Below are 17561 nucleotides of genomic sequence, written 5' to 3' on the forward strand. Positions count from 1 at the left end.
AGACATAGACAAAGAAAAGATAACTAAGAATGCAAGGCAGTACAGGAGAAGTGCAAAATGAATGGCACAGACAATATCTGTAAGACAGCTGTGCCTGAAATATTAATAATTATTTCTATAGTCATAGGATCATAGATACAAAACTAGAAGGAACCTTAGAGGTTATTCTTGTCCAGCTCCTTCATTTTACAGATAAGGAAACTGAGGCCCAGAGAGGTGGTGACTTGCCCAGCATCACACAGGTGATAATGGCAGAATTGGGAGTCCTTTGGCCTAGGTCCTGTGACTTTAGCTGCAGTGTTCTGTCTAAACCACAATTCTGCCCTAGGCTCTTAAAAGGTGGGAAATACCATTCTTTAGGCAGCTAGGTAGCTCAGTGGATAGAGCATTGGGCCTGAAGTCAAGAAGATCTGATTTCAAATCTCAGACAAATACTAGCTATGTGACCCTGGGCAAGTCACTTAACTGCTCTTTGCCTCAGTTTCCTCAACTCTAAAATAGAAATAATAGCACCTACCTCACAGAGTTGTTATGAAGGTTAAATGAGATATTTGTAAAGCCCTTAGCACAGTACCTGGTACATAGTAGGCACTTAATAAAGAATCATTCCCTTCCCTAACATCTTTTTCATATTCCTCTATGGTAGACTATAATAGTATCATTATCATAAAACAGATGGAAAAATACTGAAGAGAAATTAGGTGAATTGCCAAGTTTTATAAAGTCAGTCAGTAGCAAAATAGGCAGAATTCAAAATTTCTTTGGCCTCATTCCATTGCTCACTGAATGACACTGTATTTATAATAATTATTAATTCATCCAGTAATTATATTAGGACCATTTTAATAAGCTGGACAACATTTTGCTCTAATAGAAATAATAATATTTAAATAGTCTTTATATCTACATATGAGAGCACACTTCCTAGCAGGAGACTAGAATTGCTAGTGAGAAAAGCAGTTCTTAAAATTGGGTAATAATTAACTCTCAATTATTCAAATGAATAATTTCTTAGCCTTTCTTGGTCATTTTTGTTGATCATTAGCACTACAACCAGAGAACAGCCAAAGAGAAGAGATGAATTTCAAAGACAGCAGTCATTTAATTTTAGTTAAAATTTGTTGTGTCTCAAAAAGTCGCATTGTAAAGTAAACTTTTTTCCTTCTGTGCTATACTCCTAGAGCTGCCGTTGATGGGCTTCTACTCTACTGAATGATTTTGTTTTGTTTTGTTTTTTCCTATACTTAAAATTTTTATTTGGGTGTATGGAATCAAGGACCAAATTTTATAATGCAAGATTAGGAGTATTTAACTCTCCTGGTCTTACAGCAGGACTGGCTGGCCCTTCATAAAGTTCAACTTGTAGTTTAAATGGAAATGATAAATATTATCCCATTTCATCCTTACAACAATCCTGGAAGGTAGGTGCTATTATTACCTCCATTTTATGGATGAGGAACCTGAGGCAAATATAGGTTAAGTGACTTGCCCAGGGTCACATAGCTAGGAAGTATTTGATGCTGAATTTGAACTGAGGTCTTCCCGACTCCAAATCCTTGGCTCTATTTAGATTATTTTATTACGCCTCTTTTAAATTTTGACCTTGTGTTCATTCAAAAAAAAATTTAGTTGACACTTTTTTTTACATTGCTATTATTTCCTAATATCCCCTGGCTCCAGGAGAACCCTCCCACATGACAACAAAGTAGAGTAGCACAGTTCAGTGAAACAGACACCTTGACCGTGTCTGAGAGTACATGATTTATTCCTCAAGTGTAATTCATGCTCTTTTTACTGAGGTATATTCTTTCATTAGTCCTCTACAATCAAGATCGCTCACTGCAATGTAGATCTGTGTTCTGCAGTGCCAGGCACGTAGTAGGCACTTAATAAATACTTATTGGTGTATTGATTCATTGGAATTTTTTAGGTTTTTTTTTCTTTACATTATTTTGGTAATTCTATTTTTTCTTGGTTCTATTTATTTTGTTTTGCATCAGTTCATACAGGTCTTCACAAGTTCCTCTAAGTTCTTCATAGTTATTATTTATCATGGCACAACACTGTTCCATAACATTCATATACCACCATTTATTTAGCCATTCTCTAATCAGTGGGTAACTGGGAGGCAGTAGGGTAAGTCACTGGACTCTAAGTCTGAATTTAAGTTTGCCAATTATTACTTGTGTGACCTTGAGCAAGTCATATAACCTCTCTATGCCTCAGTTTCCTCAACTGTAAAATGAGGGGGTTAGACTAGACGATGTCAAAGATTTCCTCTATCTCTGAACCTATGATCCTAAGCTTTTTCTGAGTTGGGGTGCTTCTTAAGATTCTTGTTTAGTGTTAGGTAGCTGTCAGGCATAGTGAATATAATGCTGATCCTGGGGTCAGAAACACCTGACTTTGATTCCTGCCTCAGAGGTTTAGGTTCTGTGTAACCCTAGGCAAATCTTTTAATCTCTCTGTGCCTCAACTTCCTTATCTGTAAAATGAGGAGGTTGGACTTAATGTCCTCTAAGGTTTCTTCTACCTCTATATCTGGGATTATTTAGACAAATGTTGCCAAACTCAAATAGAAATGGGTGTCACTAAACTACACATAACGTTCTCTGTAGGCAGCACAGTGACCTAGAAAACCACATATGGCATTACCTATGTTTTATTGTATTTTTATTTATTTTATTAAATATTTCCCAATTACATTTTAATCTGGCTCAGGGGCAGGGGACACTCAGTAGTATCATAGGCTGCATGTATCTTCTGATTAGATTATTTCATTTATATAGGAACTACTTTTTATAGATTGTAATAACTTTAGTCTATTCAAAATCTGTGACTAGATAGAATTCATGGCTTTTTTATGGAAACTTAAAATACTTGTTTACCAAATATGATTGAAATGGGGAGAAAAGTTCTAGGTAAGATTCATCATGGTAACATTTTCAAATGATAGTGCAATTATTCTTTTTTTAACAGTGATTTTTTAAAATTGATCTTTAAAATTCTGAATTTAACAAACACCACAAAAAGAACATTTCCATATACAAAGTAGAAGAGGAAAAAATGAGACCATGAGAATCTGTATCATACATGTATAGCTTGCTTTTTTTCTTCAATCGAGAATGACAATATCACAGAATTTGATAGTGGGAAGGCCCCTCAGCAGCTCTCTAGCCCAATCCACACACATAAAGAATCCCAACTATAACATATTCAACAAATGTTCCTTCAGCCTTTGCTTGAAGACTTTCAAGCATGGTTAACCCACCTCTTCTCTAGGAAGTCAACTCACTTTTGGGCAGCTTTAATTGTTAGGAAGTTTTTCCAAACATTGAGAATATGGTGGTACTATCATATCCCTATGCCTGGAAGCTACACCACTGTTGAGTCACGTTGACCTTGTAGTACACTAAAATTCCTAGAGCTTTTTTAGCACAATTCTGTCCATTCATGCCTCTCTCATCTCATACTTTGTGAAGTGGATTTTTTTTATACCCAAGACTTTACATTTCATCTTCTTAGATTCAGCCCAAAGTTCTAGCATTTCCAGATCCTTTGGGAACCTGGCTCTGTCATATACTGTTATTAGCCATCTTCGAGTTATCTGAAAATTTGATGAACGTGCCATTTATAACTTTTCAAAGGTCATTGATAAAAATCTTAAATAGCATAAGGTCAAGAGATTCCGAGGGTATTCCATTGTAGATTCCCTACCACAATGACATTTGAACCATAAACAACTATTCTTTGAGTCTGGCCATTCAACCAGTTTTGAAATCATCTGATTGTATTATCATCTAATCCATATCCTTCCATCTTCTTTACATGAATAGCATGCGATACTTTATCAAAAGCTTTGTTAAAATTTAGCTAAACTATATCTATAGCTTTCCTTTCATCTAATAATATAGTAAGCTTGTCAAAAAAGAAAATATAACTTCTAAAGCTTCCCTGGTAGTTTGTGTTTTCTTCTGTTCTCTTCTGTATATTTTTAAAAAATGTGTCAATGACTCTCTTTTCTTTCCTTTTTTTGGGGTGCAACCCTACTGCTACTACTCTTTCCCTTGAAAATCCCTCCTGTTCCATTAAAAGAATTGCAACAAAAACATATATAATTGAGCTGAACATTTCCACATTGGTTTTATCTGAAAATGTATACAGTATGTCTCATTCTGTACCTTGAGTCTATCAACTCTTTGTCAGGAGGCGGGGAGTAGTTTCCTCATTAGCCCTCTGGAATCATGGTTGGTCGCTGCTTTGAACCCAGCTCTTAAGTTTTTCAAAATTGTTTTTCTTTACAATGTTGTGTAAACTGTGACAGGGATATTCAAGCCTTTCCACTTTATGACTCTCAATAGTATTGGTGACTCTCCATGTGCTAACATAGTCCTTATGTAACCTTTTTAACTTTGCAGCAAATTTAAAAAACTTGGAGAAAATCTTCTGCTTCCTTTGTAGTAGAAAGTTAGGTTACCTCATTCATGTAACCTAATGCTACTGCAAAATGTTCATTGGAATTATTAAGACTCTGGTCTCTACATACCTCCTTAAACTTTCCATTGATCCCTTTAGGGATCTGACCTTCAGTTTGAGAAACAGTATACATTTATATGAAGACATGTAGAGAGGAAGCATTGTGTGGTACATAATGTTGACCTGGTTTTGATACAGACAGTCCTTTGTTTCCTTAAATTGGCAAGGCATTAAATCTCCCAGTGCTCCAATTGGTTCTCCAAAACTGTAAGTTAGAAATGGATTGCAGGTCTTCATCTGGTGGAGGAAGTTTCTGCATGGGAATGTCAATACACTGATGAAATCATGGGTTTGGAACCAAAAAAACTCCTAAAAACATAACCAATGGAATATACCATCATTCCATCATTGAAGATTATGTACTTCTGGTTAAATCTTAGTGTTCCACATGATTTCATGTTCTTTGTTACCTTCCAAGTAAAAACCAGAGTTATATCTGGGAAAACTTTCTATCTTTTATTTGTAAGGAGATGGAGTACACTTTCTTATGATATAAGAAGTCAACTATCAGGCAAGTTCATACATACCCAGATTACTCACACATAATCACATTAAGAAGATTATTTGGACTTCAATTCTGCATTAGGATAAATGATATACTTAGTACTTAATTTCCTAAAGTCCAATGCATGCACTCTAATAGTGATAGATTGTGACTTACTGATTCTTTTTGTGCATAAATAGATTATACGGCCGCTGTTGTTGGTCTGGATCTTTAGTCACCACAAACACAGAAAATGACAAGCTGGATAATCAACTTTTTCTATAAGGAAAATGCTCTAATAAACAGATAAACAAGACATACCAATATTTATCCAGAGGGCAGGAAGTTACAATTATTATTGTAGAATGAAAATACTAAAATGAATACAAATTCTTAGTTATTTCTGTTTTTAAAATTTTTAAATTCTGTAAATGTGACCTATTCTGAAAGGACAGAGAACTTCAAATGGTTATAGGTAAGTTTTATCTTTATTATACAGATAATTTCACTGAGGCAATGGCATTTACACACAAAGAACTTACACTGCTCATTTCTGTTAATTTGCCACTAAAACACTAATTGAACCACTTGTAAAGGGAAATCAGAGTTCAATTTTTATCTAATGTGTTCTAATCATTTGACACAGTTCTTAGTTATTTCAAAAGGGCAGTGCTTTCCCTTTTTCTGTATATTTTATGGAAGCAAGGGATTTTATTATTATTTTTTGTTTGTATTTCCTATTAAGAGCAAGGTTCTGCACCCATATTTTCATTTTCACAGATAAACACATACTAATGGCACCGAGTTCTGGAACATAAAGTCTCCTCAATAAAACCTGGAATTACATGCATACAAACTACTTGCTGTATGTTTGTTACCCAGGATGTTTGTCTTAAAATAGCACAAAAGACTCAACTTCATGAGTTCAAATCTTGCCTCAGACACTTACTAGCTGTGTGACCCTGAGAAAGTCACTTGACCCTGTTTGTCTCCGTTTCCTCATCTGTAAAATGAGCTGGAGGAGGAACTGGCAAACCACTCCAGTATCCTTGCCAAGAAAACCCCAAATAGAGCCACAAAGAGTTGGACACTACTCAGTGATAACAGTCTTGACTCCAGGTTCAGTGCCCTATCCATTTGCATGCTAGCTCCCTTATACCTGGAAGTATATGCCTAGCAATGGAATCTCTGTGTCAAAGGTTAGGGGTAGTAATTTTATTTGCACAATTTCAAATTGCTTTCCAAAATGATTATACTGATTCTAATAATCACCAATAATGCGCTAGTGTCTGGGTGTTTTCCCCAGCTGGCCCCTAGGCTTGGAACATTCTTTCTCCTCATGTCCCCTTGGCTTCCTTCAAATTCTGGCTAAAGTCCTTGGGGTGCATGGGTTGTTCACGGACTAGTACCTCTGATGTGAGGGCTTGCAAAGCCCTTTTCAGACACCTTTGGTGTCTCCTTGGTAGTCAACTCTCACCTGTGACTCCCAGAAGCTGTGGCATGCCCAGCTGCCACACCCTGGTAAAAGTATCTCAGCAGAGAGGCTAAACCAGGGTGAAGGTAACCGCACTGGTGAGTTAGGGGGTGTCCAGCCCAAGCGTGTGGAGACTCCCCTTAGTGGAAATGGGTGGGTGAAAGTAATTTGTTCCAATGGCCACTGGCCTTTGGTGACTCTGGAAGAGAGAGTGAGGCTGCCCACTCTGTGCAGTTCTGCCTCACTTAAATCCAATTCAGGTGGGAGTCAAGACCCTAGCCTGCAATGTCACTGGTCCTCTTCGAAGAGGAAGGACGAACAAGAACGGCTCAAGTCCTACCTTCTGCAAGAAGACTTTCCCAGCCCTTCCTGCTAATTCCTTCCTCCTGGGATCATCTCCAATTTATTTTCTACACATCTCCTTTGTACATAGCTGCTTGCGTGCGGTCTCATTTGGATTCTGAGCTCCCTGAAGGCCGGGCCTGTCTGTTGCTTTGTATCCCCAGAGCTCAGCACAGTGCCTGGCACACAGTAAGCGTTTAATAAACGTTTATTGCCAGAGAATTCTTTCCATGTACACTGTGTATAGCTTGTATAGTCATAATTAATTTGAATGTAAGATCGCTGAGGACAGGGCTCAAGGCCCCCTGCCAGTCCCGCCTCCACCCCGCGCAAGCGCGCCGGGCCAGAGCGGAGTGTGAGGCCTGCCCGGCCAGTCTCGCGACCTCACCCGAGTGTACGCAGCGCGCACTTCTACGTCATCACGGGGCGCCGCCGCCTCTACCCCTATTTCGCGGGAGAACTTGTTGGCGCGAATGGAAGCCGGACCCAGTTAGGGGTGTTCAGCCGCCGTCGGCCTGTCTGCCCCTGTGCCCCCGGCCGCCCGCTCTCCGGAAAGCTATGGTGAGCAGTGGGGCTTCCGCCTCCGCGACCCCCGGCCGGCGAGCGGGCTGAGGCGGTTGGGCGTGTGGGCACGGGGACAGTCAAGAGGAGCCCCCGCGGGAGGGGGAATGGTTTGGGAGTCGGGGAGGGTCGCTGACCTGCCCCCCACCCCCACCCCCGGCCGAGGGCCCTTCTTCAGGGCCCCCGACCCCTGGGTCGGTTGGGGAGGCGGGGAGCGGAATTTGGGGCGCCCCCCTGCTCGGGGCGCAGGGCGGGAGTTTGGCTCTCTACGGCCCGCTGGGGCGGGGAAGGGGAGGAGGGTTGTGTTTTTTTTTCTGGGTGGGGAGGAAATATTGATTTTGTCGTTTGGGATCCCAGCTTTTTGCCGGGGGGGGGGGGTGTCCCATGCGTTGCTTTTCACACTTTGGGCCAGGTGGAAGTGTGAAGCCTCCGTTTAGGCAGCTTGTTGGCTGTGGATTTGAAGTCGGTAAGATGATGTGAGGGCAAACCCTGACTCCAAGACCCTTTTACTAGGGGACACCCAGGGCAAGTCATTTCACTTCTCTCCAGCTCGGCTTCCTCACCTGTAAAATGAGGAGCAACCCCCTCCGAGGTTTGTTCCGAGTATCAGTTGAAATAACGTGTGGAAAGTGCTTTGCAAAATCATAAAGTATGATCGCTATCAGTAATACCACAAACAAAAATAAAGCAGCTAGCATTTATAGGCTGCGTAATAATAATGAGCTTGCCCTTGCACTACTTCCCGCCCCAGTCCCAAAGGAAATTAGCGTTATGTGTTTACTGCACATCAGGCATTATACTAAGCGCTTAGGATACAAATACAAGCAAAAAGAAAGTCATGGGAGCTGCATCATACACCAGCTTCTTGGAAAGGAAGGAGATTAAGATTTTGTGCTTTACTTTTGTGGCTGGACTGCTTGGGTGATCATAGAAGAATGAAAGTGTTGACTGACGTACATTTTCTTGGAAAAGAAAATTAGAAGTGGGTGGACACTCGATATGGTGTATTGTGGTTACAAGAAACAAATTTGACAGCTGCAATTCTGTCTCATTATCCAGGTTCATAGTTGAGAGCTGGCAGCAACTATAGAGATGATTTTGATCATTTTAAGAGAAAAGAAAAAGGAAACTAAGGCATAGAGAAATTGGTTAAAGGTCTGCCCCAAGGGAGACATGTGGTAAATAGCAGACCTTGCATTTGAACTCAGGTCCTGTGACTCTGAATCTAGTCTTCCTTCCACTGTACCCCCTTTGAAGCTTGACATCATGCTTAAAAAATTAATTCATAAATCTGTATATGTCTTTAAATATACTATTTGTGAAACAGTTACACACTTGGCAAAAGTGGGTTGTCATATTACTCAACTCAGTATGTTGTAGCTATTAGAACATTTTTATTTAGAAAGTGAACTTATAAAACCCCCCAAAGTAAAACACTCTGATACTGCCAGATTTCTTGTTCATGCCATAATTCCACAACTTATTTTGCAACATGCCAATTTTTCTGAGGTAAAGCAGTAATTTATTTGTAGAAAAAATTTACTAGAGTGAGAAGTTTTGTCCATTGCATTGTTTGGATTTTATTTTGAAGAAAGAATAAAGTTACTATTAAATGATCAGCACCACTTTTTTTTAAAGTAAATTTTATTGATACCTTTTTTATATCTCCTGTATTTTTTTTTACTCAGTGCTCCTATTTATAGATTGTTCTAAGTTTTATAGACTCTTTTATATGCATTATCTCACTTCAATAAGCATTAGTATTTATTAGAATAACAGTTGCTTATTTTGCCCAATTATCTCTTGGATTTCCTTGGTTTCTGCCTAGAGTTTCAAAAAAGACTAACATTTCATTTGTCTTTAGTGACATTATCCTAAAGTCCTGAAAATGATGTTTCTTCAAGAGTGAAGAAAATAAGGTTCTCAGAAGGAGATAACATCACTTTCATTGTCCATTGTATCTTTCTCCCCTCCTCCTTTCAAAAATAAAACAACAAAATTAACCAACATATGGAAAAAAAGTATGACATTATCTCCAGTGTTCCATTATCCTGTAATCCCAAGTCTCTGCACAGGAGAGGCAGGAGTCTTCTCATAACTTTCTTTGGAGCCCATGGTTATCCTTTTCACAGATTTCAGTTAGTCAAGGAGCATTTATTACCATATGTTAGGTACTGTGTTAAGTCTGGAGATGCAAAGAAGGCAAAAACAATCCCTGCCTTTGAGGTGGTCACATTGAAAAAAAAAACCCAAAATGAAACTTTTTTTTTTTAATCTTTTTCTTTTGCATCCTCTAGATTCTATTACATTTATGTATCACAATTTGTTAGGCATTCTTCTGCTGATTGGCATCTACTTTGTTTCCATTTCTTTACCAAGACAAAGTACTGCTTTTGATGTATGTAGAGTCTTTTTATCAGTGAGCAAGGAAGATCACATTCTAAAGTTTGTTATTTTTATTGTGTTTTATTGTGTATTGTAATTATTGTGTTTGTTGCTTTTCTGATTCTATTTACTTCTCTTTGCATCGGTTTCTACAAGTCTTATGCTTCTCTGTATTGTTCATATTCATTATTTCTTATAGTACACTAATAGTCCATTATATTCATGCAGTCACTGTCTTTTGAAGTACACTTTTTCAAATGATGTACTTTATGTTGCATTGTAGAATGTATCATGGAAGATATTTTGAGGGATGTTGTAGATCCCAATGATATTAGCAGTCTGATAGAATGAAAAGATTAGCATACTGACATATAAATTTGGGTTTAGTTTTCATATTATTGAAGCTCTTTTCTGATACTTGTTCATTTATTTTCTCATACCTTTATTAAAAAGAGGATAATAGTATATTAGTCCATTAAATAAGATTTTTCAGTTGTATATGAAGTTAATTCCTTCTGTCTTACTCTAGTATTATCAAGGGAGTAATCTGTATTAGCATTGTATTTTTAAAAAATATTTTCTATTTAAAAAAGAAAAAAACTGGAAGGAGAGAAAACCAGCTTTAGAAACAGATTGTATTTTCTCCAATATTTAATGATTTGGCTAAAGTATGAATAAATATGAGTAATTGCCACTTTTAAAAAGTCGAAGTATCTATTTTCCAAAATTCATATTTAGCTTTAATTGTTACTAGAAATTTGAATAGTGCACAATATTGAATTAATCAAACATGAGTCCTCAGAGACAGTTCTTTTAAAGGAAATAAAATAGTATAAATTTAAATGTGATTTCAGTGCATGATATGGTAGAATAATTCAGTCTATTTAATTGCAATGTTGAACAGTTTTTTTCATTTGCTGTTTTTATGACATGTCTATAATAGACCTTTGAAATGACCAGAAATTATCTTGCTATCATGTTTTATCCAGTTACATAATTTCATACTGATATTTTAGGTACAGCTTTGCAGTTTCTTGGGTTTTGAGATAAAAGTTTTTCATATTTCAGTGTGTTGCATGAGCTTTTACTTATCTTTGTTTCTTGATTTTGTTGGCTACTTAAAAAATGAATGGGATGTGATAGGTGCTTTTAAAATTGAATCACAAAGTATAGCTTGTTGGACATTACTCCTAAGCTTTTTTTGCATGAAAATGTTTTAAATATTAATGATATAATATAATTTGCTTACACTTCTCTTCTTTGATAGGCAAATATAACTTTAAAAGTCTACCAGCAATGGAAAAAGAGCCATCAGAGAGCAGCCTTATTGTTTATAGACCTATGTATTGGGCAGGGCCCCAATTCATATGTGCATATTTAAGCTAAAGCTTTTATCATGGGACTTAGAAAAAAAGACTTTAGAGATCATATAGTTTTGAAAAACTCATTTTACAGTTGAGGAAAGAGACCCAAAGAGGTAGTGACTTGATAAAGATCACGAGGGTAGTAAGGTGTAGAGCTTGAATTTGAACCCATTCTCTTTTTCTGCCTAACCCTTGTCCTTATTTAGGACAATGTCTTACTTACTTAGGGTCTTCAACATATAGGAGAAGATACCCAGATGGAAGTTCATGCATTGCTAGCTTAAGAGGAAAACTGGGTTTGAGATAAATTTAGTCATCTTCATAATCATGGAAGCTGAATAAGACCTGATAAGAGCTCTAAATCAATGTTCTAAATAAGAGCAGAGGTTCCTGTAAAGAGTCCTAGGGTGTGTATATATATATATATTATATATATATATATATATATATACACACACACACACACATATATATATATATATATATATATATATATATATATAGGGCATAGGGGAGGAGACAGATGATGATTCAGCAAAGGAAACAGAGAAAGAGATTGAGACAAGTAGGAGAACCAGGAGAGAGAGCTGTGTTTTTGAACCTGAGGTAAGAGAGAACAGAAAGCCATATCAAAAGCTGCAAGAGAGGTCAAGGAGAAGAAGTGAGGAAAGGGCATAGGTAGCTGTGAAAGAACAGTTTGAGTTGAGGGGTAGGATTTAAGGCCAGATTACAAGGAAATGACAAGTGAGGGAGTTTAGCCATTCTCTAATTGATGGACATCACTTCAGTTTCCAATTCTTTGCCACCACAAAAAGAGCTGCTATAAATTTTTTTGTACACATAGGTCCTTTTTACCTTTTTGTTTTTTATCTCTTTGGGATACAGACCTCATAATGGTATTGCTTGATCAAAGGGTATACATGGTTTTATAGCCCTTTGGGCATAGTTCCAGATTGCTCTTCAGAATGGTTGAATCAGTATACAACTTTACCAATAGTGCATTAGTATCTCAATTTTCTTATATCCCCTTCAACATTTATCATTTTTCTTTTCTGTCATATTAGCCAATCTGACAGGTTGAGGTAGTAGCTCAGAGTTGTTTTAATTTGCATTTCTCTCATCAATAGTGATTTAGATAATTTCTGTAGGTGGCTTTGATTACTTTGTATGAAAACTGCCTGTCATATCCTTTGACCATTTATCAGTTGAGAAATGGCTCTAGTTTCTATAAATTTGACTGAGTTTTCTATATGTTTGAGAAATGAAGTCTTTATCAGAGAAACTTACTGTAAAAATTTTTTTCACAGTAGTAATTACTAGCTATGTATTTCCCTCTATCCTCTTTTACCCATTCATCTGTTCTCTCTCTCTCTGTCTCCCCCCTTCTCGTTCTTCATCCCTCTTCCTCTTTCCCTCTTCTTTTACCCTGTCCATTCTTAAAAGTGTTTTGCGTCTGACTTTTACCTCCCCCAAACTGCCCTCCCTTTGATGAGTTCATCTCCCCTCCTTCCTTATCCCATTTCCTTCTTACTTTTCTGTATGGTAAGATAGAGTTCTTCACCCAACTGAGTGTATATATTATTCTCATTGAGTCAGTTCCAGTGAGAGTAAGGTTCTTGTGCTACTCTCCCCACTTCCCCCATTTTCCCTTCCACTGTAAAGTCTCTTTCAGGCCTCTTTGATGTCAGATAATTTATCTCATCTTACCTCTTTCTTTCTCCTAAAATTTTTAGGAGTTATAAGTCATTTTCCCATGTAGGAATATAAATGGTTAAACTTTATCAAATCCATTAGGATTTCTCTTTCCTGTTTACCTTTTTTATGCTTCTTTTGCATCTTATATTTGAAAGTCAAATTTTCTGTTCAGCTCTGGTCTTTTCATCAGGAATGCTTGAAAGTCTTCTATTTCATTGAATATCCATTCCCCGCCCCCCAGGATTATACTCAGTTTTGCTGAGTAGGTGATTCTTTGTTGTAATCCTACTTCTTTTGCCCTCTGGAATATCATATTCCAAGCCTGATGCTTTAATGTAGAAGCTGCTGTGTTTTCCTGACTGTGGCTTCCCAATATTTGAATTGTTTCTTTTTGGCTACTTGCAGTATATTCCTCTTGATCTGGGAGGTCTGGAATTTGGCTATAATATTTCTGAGAGTTTTTGGGGATCTCTTTTAGGAGGTGATCAGTGGATTCTTTCAATTTTAGTTTTACTCTCTGGTTCTAGAATATCAGGACAGTTTTCCTTGATAATTTCTTGAGAGATGATGTCTAGGCTCTTATTTTTTATCGTGACTTTAATGTAGTCCAATAATTTTAAAATAATGTCTCCTGGATCTATTTTTCAGGTCAGTTGTTTTTCAATGAGGTTATTTCACATTTTCTTCTATTTTTTCATTCTTTTGATTGTTTTCTTGATGTCTCATAAAGTCATTAGCTTTCACTTGCCAATTCTAACTTTTAGGGAATTATTTTCGTTGTTGTTGGTTTTTTTTTTTAGGCAATTGGGGTTAAGTGACTTGCCCAGGGTCACACAGCTAGTAAGTATCAAGTGTTTGGTCTGAGGCTGGATTTGAACTCAGGTCTTCCTGACTTTAGGGCCAGTGCTCTATTCACTGCGCTACCTAGCTGTCCCAGGAATTATTTTCTTCAGTGAGTTTTTGTACCTCCTTTTCCGTTTGGCCAATTTTACTTTTTAAGGAGTTCTCTTCAGTGAATTTTTGTATATCTTTTTGCATTGGGCCAGTTCTGCTTTTCAAGGCATTCTTCTCCTCATTGGATTTTTGTATCTTTTTTTTTTTAAACTATTGGGCCTATTCTGTTTTTTAAAGTGTTATTCAGTATTTTTTAGTGCTTCCTTTACCAAGCTGTTGATTCTTTTTTCATGATTTTCTTGCATTTCTCTTCCCAATTTTTCCTCTACCTCTCTTACTCAATTTTTAAAATCCTTTTTGAGCTCTTCTGGCCTGAGAGCAATTCATGGGTGTGTGTGGGGGGCAGTCGGGGTTAGGTGATTTACCTAGGGTCACACAGCTAGTAAGTGTCAAGTATCTGAGGTTAGATTTCAACTCAGGTCCTCCTGATTCCAGGGCTGGTGTTCTATCCACTGCGCCACCTAGCTGTCCCTTGGCCAATTCATGTTTTACTTTGAATGCAGGAATTTTGACTTTGTTGACTTCTTCTGAGTGTGTTTTGATCTTCCTTATCGTAATAGTAACTTTCTGTGGTCAGAACTTTTTTCTGTTTGCTCATTTTCCAGCCTGTTTCTTGACTTTTAACTCTGTGCTAAAGTGGGGCTCTATTTCCCAAGTGGAGGGGGCAGTGTCTTTCAGTCTTTTTTTTTTTTGTAGCTGTTTTCAGAGGTAATTTTGGGGGCCTGTAAGTTTTTGACTCTGTCAAGGTGGTATGATCTAGGTTGAGGTGTGTTTATTACTTTCCTGTTTGTGAGCAAGCACAAGCACTCTTTTCAACCCTGAAACTGTGATTAGTGTTCTTGCTTCCCTGCAGCCTCAAGCTCTGCTGTACTAATGCTCCTTCTTGCACTAGTACTAAAACCTAGGACTGCAACCCAGTTCCAAGTATAGGAAATACAACAGAGTCCTGCCCCTGGTGCCAGCAGAGGAACCCCTGTAAATCTCCTCACCTGTTGTTCAGTCCCCTTACTGTCTATGGGCTGAGAGGTCTGAACACTGCCACTGCTGCCACTGATTCAGTTGCTTGAGGCCTATTCCTGGTTTGCTGTGTCCTGGTCTGCCCTGGTGCTACCCTGTGCTGGATTGGGTTGCTCTCTCACCCTGGAGCAACCTTTCCTGCTGATCTTCTAAGTTTTCTTGCTCTAGAAAATTGTTTCACTTTGTCTTTTTGTGGGTTTTGCCACTCTAGAATTTGTTTGGAGTCATTATTATTAATTTTTTAAAATAACTTTTCTTTTTCCTTTTTTTGTAAATTTTTTTATTTTAAGCTTAAATACAAAATGAGGGGAAAAAAATTGCCATGTACGCAGAAGACCATAAGAGATTAAATATAAAATAATGAATTTCCATTTCAAGAAAACCTATATAATAAATATTGCATATTTTTAGAGCCGCCCAGCTTTGCATCCTTGTTAGTTTTCTTTTGTTCTGTGCTATGCACTTTTTACTTTATTCCTCAACTGCCAAAAGATGGCTACAATTAAGCATGGATACACACACATATGCATACATACATAGATATCTATAAACATTTATATACATGTATACTCATACATGTCTTATGTAAGACCATCCTATGCTTATTTCGTCCTATCTGAAGGTGGATAGTATCTTCCTTCATAAGTCCAAGTCTTTCCATGTTTTTCTAAATCAGCCAGCTCATCATTTCCTATATCACAGCAGTATTCCAACCCAGTCACATCCTGGCTTAGAGGTTGTCTGTGGAAGTTTTTTTCCCCCCCAGTTTTCTAGGTTTCATTTATACAAGAAAGTTTTAATTTAAAAGAATCAAATTAGTCTTTTTACACTTCAGCAGTGCTCTCACCTCTTAATATAGTTTAAGATCTGATACTGCTGAATCTACTTTCTTTATATCTTTTTTTCCTCTGGTTTCTTTGAAGTTCCTGACCTTTTGTTCTTCCAAATGAATTTTATTATTTTTTTCTAACTCAGTAAAATAATTTTTTAGTAATTGAATTAGAACAACATTGAATAAATAGATTAGTTAGATAAAATTGTCATTTTTAAAATTATATTGGCTTTACCTACCCATGAACAATAAATATTGCTTTAATTACTTAGATCTGAGTTTATTTGTATAAAAAAGTGTTTTATAAATATAATATAAATATAAAATATATGTTCGTATAGTTCCTGTCTCTGTTTTGACAGGTACACGCTTAGATATTTTATACTATTTGGGTATTTTAAATGATCTAAAACAATATTGAAAAATATTGCTGACACATAGTATCATTTCTCTATTCTTCACTTTTGACCAAATCTATTTTAACTTTAACTTTGTCTGAGATCATGATTACACCCCTGCTTTTTTTACATACTAAATTCTAGAATCATTATTTAAAGGTATTTGGAGGGTTTTGGAGAGAGCTTAGATTAGTCCCTGCCTTTACTCCGCCATCTTGGCTCTGCCTCCTTCGCCTTACTTTTTGAGAGAAGGTCTAGCTTGGTCTTGTTGCAGCTTTCTTGGGGTTTTGAGTGTTAATGTTTCTTGAATGTTGTGTCCCTAGGCACTTAGGTACAGGCTGGGTACCTGCAAACTTTCATTGCTCCCAAAGTGGTCTGTTTCATTTCATGGTCTGTTTGTTGCCCCTCTGGTTTGACCTCTGCGAAGTCTTGACCTGGGTTTGGGTCTGTACAAGAGTAGACTGCTGCTGATCCCACTGTGACCTTTTCTGGATTTTGCCATCAAGATTAGGTCTGTTGCACTTTATTTTCTCTTTCCCTTTCTTTACTTAGACAATGTATTGTGTTACTTTTATTTTCAGTTACGAATTCTCTTCCTCCACCTCTTCCTCCATACATTGATATGGTAAGAAATATGATACCAGTTATATATATGATAACAAACAGAACATATTTCTACATTAGCCATATTTCAAAAACAAGAAAAGTAAAGAAAAAAATATTCTTCAACCTGCATTCTGAGTCCATGGGTTCTCCATCTGGAGGTAGATAGTATTTTTCATCATTAAGTCTTTTGGAGCTCTTTCCCCTCAGAGCTGGTGGTGGTGTGGCAAAAATCAAGACCAGGGATCTTCATGGGAAGAAGAAGGAGGAGCTACTCAAACAGATGATTTAAAAGTGGAACTTTCCCAGTTGAGAGTGGCCAAGGTCACTGGAGGAGCTGCATCCAAGCTTTTTAAGATCCGAGTCGTCCGAAAATCTATTGCCCGAGTTCTGACTATCATCAACTAGACACAGAAAGAGAACCTCAGGAAATTCTGTAAGGGCAAGAAATACAAGCCCCTGGACCTTTGGCCCAAGAAGACCTGTGCCATGTGCTGCAGGCTTGATAACCACGAGGAAAGCCTGAAGACCAAAAAACAGCAGAGGAAGGAATGCCTATATCCCCTTTGGAAATTTGCTGTTAAGGCATAATTTGTTAAGGTGCTCAATAAAAAGACAGATTGTTATAAAAAAATAAGTCTTTTGGAGTTGGGGAATCATTGTATTGATCAAAATTACTAAGTCTTTCACAGTTGTTTATCTTTGCAATATTGATGTTACTATGTCCTGGTTCTGCTCACTTCACTTTGTATCAGTTCATTTAAGCCTTCCCAGGTTTTTCTGAAACCATCCCCATTGTCATATCTTAGAGCACAGTCATAGTCATATATCATAACTTGTTCAGCCATTCCCCAATTGATGGACGTCCCCTCAGTTTCTAATTCTTTGCTATCACATAAAGAGCTGCTGTAAATAG

At 37.4% G+C, this 17561-nt stretch overlaps 1 protein-coding gene and 1 pseudogene across 3 annotated transcripts in view; both read left to right on the plus strand.

Annotated features, from left to right (window-relative positions):
- Positions 1–7087: 7087 nt before the first annotated feature.
- Positions 7088–17561, plus strand: part of RFC1 (replication factor C subunit 1) — a 97955-nt gene continuing 87481 nt past the window's right edge. For all 3 annotated transcript variants that reach the window (XM_020991632.2, XM_020991604.2, XM_078148195.1), the window contains exon 1: positions 7088–7397. In XM_020991632.2, the coding sequence (XP_020847291.1) occupies positions 7395–7397 (3 nt within the window). In that variant the 5' untranslated portion in view covers positions 7088–7394. The remainder of the gene's footprint in view (positions 7398–17561) is intronic.
- Positions 7505–17245, plus strand: LOC110213027 (large ribosomal subunit protein uL29 pseudogene; annotated as a pseudogene).

Source organism: Phascolarctos cinereus, unplaced genomic scaffold (assembly GCF_003287225.1).
Source record: "Phascolarctos cinereus isolate Bilbo 61053 unplaced genomic scaffold, phaCin_HiC Scaffold_9;HRSCAF=440, whole genome shotgun sequence".
NCBI lineage: Eukaryota > Metazoa > Chordata > Mammalia > Diprotodontia > Phascolarctidae > Phascolarctos > Phascolarctos cinereus.